This window comes from Juglans regia, chromosome 7 (genome assembly GCF_001411555.2).
Source record: "Juglans regia cultivar Chandler chromosome 7, Walnut 2.0, whole genome shotgun sequence".
NCBI lineage: Eukaryota > Viridiplantae > Streptophyta > Magnoliopsida > Fagales > Juglandaceae > Juglans > Juglans regia.
The window spans coordinates 10044686-10052092 of NC_049907.1; the positions used below are offsets into that span (position 1 = coordinate 10044686).

Genomic DNA, 7407 nt, shown 5'->3' on the forward strand with positions numbered 1-7407 from the left:
TGTAAGCCTTGTGCACTTTTTTTTTTTTTTTAAGAAAAACGTAAGATCCGTCATTCAAAAATTTATTTTTGTATGTGGATACTATATTTAATCACTTTTTTCAAAATGAGTGCATGCGTGATCACTTACACTCTAAAACTGTGATTGTCATTCTTCTTAAGAAATATCATTAATTCGATCCATTTATCGAGGTGGTTATGAACTTAAGTGAAGTGAATCTAAATGTTGATGAAAATCTAGACCATCATCCCAGCCGACCAGATAATCATGGAAATTGACAATGATAAGTAGAATAATAAAAATAATTATATTGAGGCATAGCACTAACTCTATTTATGGGGCATTTAGATAGACATTAATTATAAGTGGAGCTAGGGAATCGGCCAAATGTCTAAAGGAATTTGGATTTCCATCCGGCCATCCGGATACCCATAGAACTTGACAATGACTTGAAGAATAATAAAAAAAAAAATCTTATAATATTAGGACATAGCATTAATTCCATTTATTTTGCATTTGATTGGACGAAATCCTAATACCCGTCAGAATTTAGATTCGATCCCATGCATTTTCATAGATTAAGTGGAGGGAACTTAAATGCTCATGACAACAATCCCTTATATATTGATCAACGGATTCCCTAGCTACTAAAAAGGTAGGAATTCACATTTTCAAGAAAGAGTAATACTACATACAGTCGCGGAATGCATAAATACCAAATAGTCACTTTGAAAAAAGTGAATAAATACGGGGACCTATATGAAAAAAAATTAATTTTTTAATAGTAGACTCTGCTCATTTTCAAAATAATTGCATGACGTTTGCGCATTCTACGACTGCATGTATCATTACTCTTTTCACAATATTTTAAATGAAAAAAAAATTTACTTTTTTAATTACATACATAATTTTGTTTATATAATTTTACTTACAGCCGATAATATATATAGGTTTTATTTTTTTGTTTACGTTGCTTCTTAATTGATGAGTACTAGAAATATATATAACTATGCGATTCAAGTGCTCACAAATACAAATGCGAGTTCGTGAAATTTTTGTGGCATTAATCTTTGGTTAATGATTTTTTTTTTTTCATGAAATCATTTCGATCTTTTTTATTGGATACTTTTCTGTTGGATATTATTTGGTTTAATGAACTTGTTATGCTACTATTTGGTTAAAGAACTTTATGTTACTTTTTTTACTTGTTGAAAAACAAAATAGAAGAAACATTTGTAAAAGCTTTATATAACGTAGAGGAATATAGCTAGGGATATATGTTTTGAAATAACTCCTACAAGATTTTTAATGCATAAACCAAACATAGATTCTTGACAAAGAATCAAAAGTTAAAGCGTAAACTTATCGATGCAAATAGTGGTAGCAGGAATGAAAATGCTATCAAAGCTAGGATTCTTCAGTGTGGTATTCGAAGGTGATGCTCAATCAATTATCGATGCCATCAACAACAAAGAAGAAGACTGATCTAGGTACGAGCAGCTAATAGATGATGCTAGAAACGTACTAAAAGGAAGACTTGATTGGAAGATTCAATTTACTTATAGATACTACAAGAAAAACAGGCATTTGTGACGTATTATTTGCGAGGAGAATGACTATTTACGATGAAAACATACTCATTTTAGCAGGAAATAGTCATTTTTGTAAGAAATAACTAGCCACAAATAAGTAGTTTTCTTGTAGTGAGAAATTGTAACACAACTGCTCATCAACTTGCTAAACTTGCTCTATCTTTTAATGAGGAACAAGTTTGGATTGAAGATGGACCAATTGCTAATCATAGTTGTGTAACACAGGATAAACACTCTAATGATTGATTCTTTAAAATGAAATAGACTTTCTTTCTAAAAAAAGATAAAAGTCTCATATTAGTGAGAATCTTATCATATCTTAAGTTAGATTTCAAGTTATGCACTTTACAAGTATAGTGTGTAACACATCCCCAATATGGGATTCATTATATTCATAAAATGAGTCAAAGCATTCATAATTCACTTATATAAGTTAATGTATCGAGTTTTCTTATCTGTACTCTGTAGTATATTTACTCATCGTTTGCATTCAAAACTTATATCAATTCATTTCATCTCATTATTATAACTTTTTAAATTCACACACAAAATATAATAAACAATTCAATTTTTTCAAATCTCAAAACAACTTTTTTAAATTCTCATACAAAATATAATAAATAATTCAATTTTTATTCTATTATTCACAAACTATCTCAATCCATCTCAACTTATTTTTAAATTCAAACCACGAATAAAAATTAAAACTCAAGAATCTAAAGTGGGCCCGTAAAATCCTGCCTATAAATGTCTTTCCCTTTCGTTAGCTCCGCTTTTGGTAATGCAGACGGCGATAAAAATCCAGAAATGGCGAGGCACGATCATTTTCGTAATTCAACGGAAGAATCGAGCCCAGGACCGTCATCCCACGAAGTTCCCACACGTCGGCCTTACCCGTAATTCCGCAGAAAACCATGGGCAATATTGGTATTTCAGTTATTAGAAAGAAAAGTGGACCGCAGTGACCTTAACGCCCGCTAGTAATATTATTATTATATATAATGGCGACTCCCGAAGAATCTTCGCTCACACATTATCCTCCATAGCCATTGAACTTTCTTCAGCCAAGAACTCCCACTCTCTGATTCCCTCTGTTTGCTGTGCGAGAGAGAGAGAGAGAGAGAGAGAGAGAGAGTTTGCATTGAACTCTGTGAAGTGTTAACGTTCTTTTCAACTGTAATTCGTTGAGATCGAGACTCGAGAGTTCGCATCTCTTTCTGTAGACGCTCTGTTTTCTGTGGGAGTTCGAGACACTCAAGTACGTTTGCAGGTAAAGTTTTTCCAGAGCTTTTTTCTACACGTTCATGGTGTTCGAGCATGCATGCTTTTTCAAATTAATATCTTGGGTCTTTTTAAAGTTCCTCGTCCTTTCAAATTCATAACCTTTTGCGAGGTGCTTTTCAAGCCCAACATCACATCCCACGTGAACTCTCTCCGTTTTGGTCTATTTACTTGATTTTTCCGGTTTCGATATTCTTCTCGTTAGCTGCTAAGTACTCCCGGTTTGACTGCTTTTTTGTCGACCAAAACGAGTTTTGAGAGCTGTTTTGCTTTCAATTTTTCCTTGTTGACCTTTCCGCGTGCCTAACCGGGAGTAAAACTGGGATGATGATCGAGTCTCTGAAGTTTTCAGCTTCGAAGCTAGAACTTCGGTTTAGAGGAATGGTAAAACCAATCGCACTTGCTGCTTTACATTGATTTTCAGTCTTTAGTTCTCTCTCTGTTGTCTAGAATCTGTTTCCAGGAAAATTCCGTAGAGTTGACCAAATTGACTGCCGTCAAATAAAGATGAATGATTTGAGCTCTGAGGAGACCTGTTTTTAACGATTGCTTCTCGGGTTTGGTGAACTTCCTTTACATCTACGTTGCTATTCAATTCTTGACTCTTCTCTTTCGCAACTTTTGGAAAATTTTCACAAGCTTTCGCTTTCGTTTTTCTCGATGAACCTGGTCGTATTAAACTATGATTGTCTTTTGTTTAACTTTTGTACTAATGATCCACCTCTACCATGCCGACTTGGAAGTTGTACTAAGCTTTATGCACTGGAAGTGTTGCTTTTTTGAAGTTATCCAATCCTGCTATAATTCAAAAGTTTGCACGCGTATGTCAAGATTTTTCATCTTTTTCTAACCAAAAGGAGGGTCTTTCAGTTTGTTTGAATTCCTCATCGACATCTGCTATTTGCTTGCGAGAGCATGTGCTGGGGACATTCGATACATTTTGTTCTTTTTACTACACAGTTCAGTTCAGTGATTGCCTTCTGTTTACTTTAACTAGTGCTCAAACTTTTCGTTTGCCTGCAGTCGAAGCTCTGTGAAGATGCTAGAGAAGATGGAAGAATTTGACTCGGAGAGAGTGGTAGAGGAATTCGAAGCAATAACGAAGGACGCTGAAAAGGTTCAGAGAGAGGCCCTGAAGAAGATTCTGGAACAGAATGAATCGGCAGAGTACTTACAGAATCTTGGTCTCAATGGAAGAATTGATCCTGAGGGCTTCAAGGCATGTGTTCCCCTTGTTACCCACAACGAACTGGAGCCATACATTCAGAGAATTGTAGACGGTGATCCTTCTCCCATTCTCACTGGAAAACCAATCACAACCATCTCATTAAGGTCTTTGTAATCTTTCCTGTTGGTTTTTCTTCTTATTTGACCTGGACTTTGAGGTTGTTCTAAGAAAAGTTTATGGTTCTGAGAATAAGTTTTGACTTGCTGCAGTTCGGGTACTACTCAGGGAAAGCCAAAGTTCATACCCTTCAACGAGGAGTTGATGGAATCCACCATGCAGATATTTCGGACATCTTTTGCTTTTCGAAACAGGTAATCGATAAACTCTAAATTAATGAAAGTGATAGATAGATATAATATATATCTATCTATATATTGTCTCCAAAAAAACCCAAACCTTTTTGCTAGTTTTCTGAGCATTGACCGTACCTTGTTGGACTAATATATGATATCCCATGATGCCTTTTTAATGTTTAATCTAACCTTTTCTCTGCTGATGTGAAATGATATCCAATTCTGCAGAGAGTTTCCTATTGGGAATGGAAAGGCCTTGCAGTTGATTTACAGCAGCAAGCAGTTCAAAACCAAAGGGGGTCTGGCAGCTGGAACTGCTACCACTAATGTCTTCCGTAACTCTAAGTTCAAGAGGACAATGAAGGCAATGCAATCCCAATCCTGCAGCCCAGATGAAGTAATCTTTGGTCCTGATTTCCATCAGTCTCTGTACTGCCATCTCTTATGTGGGTTAATCTTTCGAGAAGAAGTTCAGTTTATAACCTCTACTTTTGCCCATAGCATCATACATGCATTCATAACCTTTGAACAAGTTTGGGAAGAACTGTGCAGTGATATCAGGTATGGGATCCTCAGCAGCAGAATCACTGTCCCATCTATCCGTACAGCTATGTCAAAACTGCTCAAACCAAACCCTGAATTGGCAGATTTGATTCATAGAAAGTGCACAGGCCTGAGTAATTGGTATCGACTAATACCAGAACTTTTTCCTAATGCAAAGTACATCTACGGGATCCTGACAGGATCAATGGAGCCTTATTTGAAAAAACTGAGGCACTATGCAGGGGAGCTGCCCCTGTTGAGTGCTGATTATGGGGCTTCTGAAGGATGGATTGGAGCAAATGTAAATCCACATTTGCCACCCGAGCTGGCCACTTTTGCTGTTCTTCCTAATATTGGGTTTTTTGAATTCATCCCTCTGAGGGACAACATTGAGAATCAGGATCACAATGGGATGGAGTCCAGTTTACTCTGTGAGGAGCCTGAGCCCGTGGGTTTAACTGAAGTCAAGATCGGTGAAGAGTATGAGATCGTCCTCACCAATTTTGCAGGTACTAGATTCTTTTTGAAACAAAGAAATGCTGTTATTCATCTTAAGTTTTCTATTTCCTAATCACATCTAGGATTGTCTTTTCATCTTTAGTGTCCATATCATGTGAGAGGCTGAACAGCTCCTAGTCCTTTGGCAGTATTCCTCCTATCTATACTGTCATGTTTATTTGGTTATTTGTTGTTGTTTAGCTGCAGTGTCAAGAAAATGATTCTTAATCCACTAGTTGACATGACTTAAACCAGCTGGCTAAGACAAATGCATCTTTAATTGTTTGAACTTAAATTATTTTGGTTGGCAAAAGACATATCCAATTAAAATGCATATGGCATGGATTCCTCAACTGTAACATTCAGAAGGTCTTGTAGGCATATTTACATTGTCCCCACATTGGAAATCCAGACACGCCATCTGTACTCTGTTGATAAATCGATGCTTGAAATTCAGTTGTTATTAATTATGCAACAGTCAGACTTTCACAGTAGATACAGACTCTAATTAAAGACATTTTTGTTTTCTTGTTCAGTGTGCCTACCACTAGTTTTAAGATAACATATAATATTGCATTTATTTATTAATTTTATATGACTATCAAACTGTTACTCTCTCTAATACAGGTTGGTTCTCGAGTAATTTAATTGGCCTAATAGTCATAAACTCCATGCACATGCCACCCTTGAAAAAAGTGGGCTCTTTTATTGTTGTTTCGAGGGGAAGTTTGAACTTTGAAGCCTGCTTTTTAATGAAAGACCTTGACTTTTTCTACATTTTTTTTAAAGGGATTTTGATATCATAATACAAACTTCATCAGCTAGCATTAAAAATGCATGTTTTGTCGCACCAGCTTGTAAATAGAATAACTCAATTAAAAACAGTTGTGCTCGCGCACTTCTAGGTTGTTTGCTTGAATCTCTGTTTTTCAGATGTTTAATTTTGGAATAAACTGCAGGTCTCTACCGCTATAGGCTTGGAGATGCAGTGAAGGTGGTGGGATTCCATAACTCCACCCCAGAACTTAAATTTGTCTGCAGGAGGAACCTTCTGCTAACCATAAACATCGACAAGAACACTGAGAAAGATTTACAGGTTGCCGTGGAGGCGGCCGCCACGCTATTAGAGGAGGAAAAGCTGGATGTTGTTGACTTCTCTAGCCATGTGGACACATCCACAGATCCTGGCCACTACGTGATCTTTTGGGAAATAAATGGGGTAGCAAGTGAGGAGGTTCTTCAGGAATGCTGCAACTGCTTGGACAGGTCTTTTATTGATGCAGGCTATGTTAGCTCGCGCAAGGTGAAGACCATAGGAGCACTCGAACTCCGAGTTCTCCGGAGAGGAACTTTCCATAAGATTCTAGATCATTATCTAGGACTAGGAGCTGCTGTTAGCCAGTTTAAAACACCAAGATGTGTTGGCCCAACAAACAATCTGGTGCTGCAAATCTTGTGTGCTAATGTTGTTAAGAGCTACTTTAGTACTGCTTTCTAGTGGCATTATAATTTAAATATGTTTGTAATTGCAATTGGACCTTTCCCATATCAGGTCGATTGCAATCTCTCTCTCGGATTAGGATGACAACTATAAATTAGCTTAGCCACATGATGTGATGTTTGGTTGTGTTAAAGAAAGATGTAAGTGAAGGGAAGCATTGAATTACGAATAGAATTCAGTTTTATGGGCCTCATAATAACCTTTCAAGGCCCAACACTCACTGCAAACACACTTCTAGAAGGGCATCAAATTGATAGGGTGCTCAAGAGTTGAGTCGAATAGAACAGAATTTGCATTCAAAGCACTCAAATGTTAGACACAACTGGGCCCACCCTGTCGGTCTACTAGTCTTCTTTCTCGTACAGCCCAGATCACCATACTGTCCACTGACATGATTCCAAATCAATGTCTATATCAGTATTTTTAAAAAATAATGTATAATGATAATATATCTGCCTATATCTTAAAAGT

At 36.7% G+C, this 7407-nt stretch overlaps 1 protein-coding gene across 1 annotated transcript; it reads left to right on the top strand.

The window, feature by feature from the left end:
- Window positions 1-2606: 2606 nt before the first annotated feature.
- Window positions 2607-7152, top strand: LOC108996457 (jasmonoyl--L-amino acid synthetase JAR4-like). The gene is made up of 5 exons (XM_018972369.2): window positions 2607-2862; window positions 3897-4205; window positions 4311-4412; window positions 4623-5446; window positions 6395-7152. Exons 2-5 carry the CDS (start codon window positions 3913-3915, stop codon window positions 6931-6933), a joined length of 1758 nt encoding a protein of 585 aa, XP_018827914.1. The 5' UTR covers window positions 2607-2862; window positions 3897-3912; the 3' UTR covers window positions 6934-7152.
- The last annotated feature ends 255 nt before the right edge of the window (window positions 7153-7407 follow it).

Coding starts and splice junctions, on each gene's coding strand:
- LOC108996457 (XM_018972369.2), top strand. CDS start 3,913: ATGCTAGAGAAGATGGAAGAATTTGACTCGGAGAGAGTGGTAGAGGAA. Junction 4,206..4,310: donor ATCACAACCATCTCATTAAG/GTCTTTGTAATC, acceptor GACTTGCTGCAG/TTCGGGTACTACTCAGGGAA. Junction 4,413..4,622: donor TCTTTTGCTTTTCGAAACAG/GTAATCGATAAA, acceptor CCAATTCTGCAG/AGAGTTTCCTATTGGGAATG.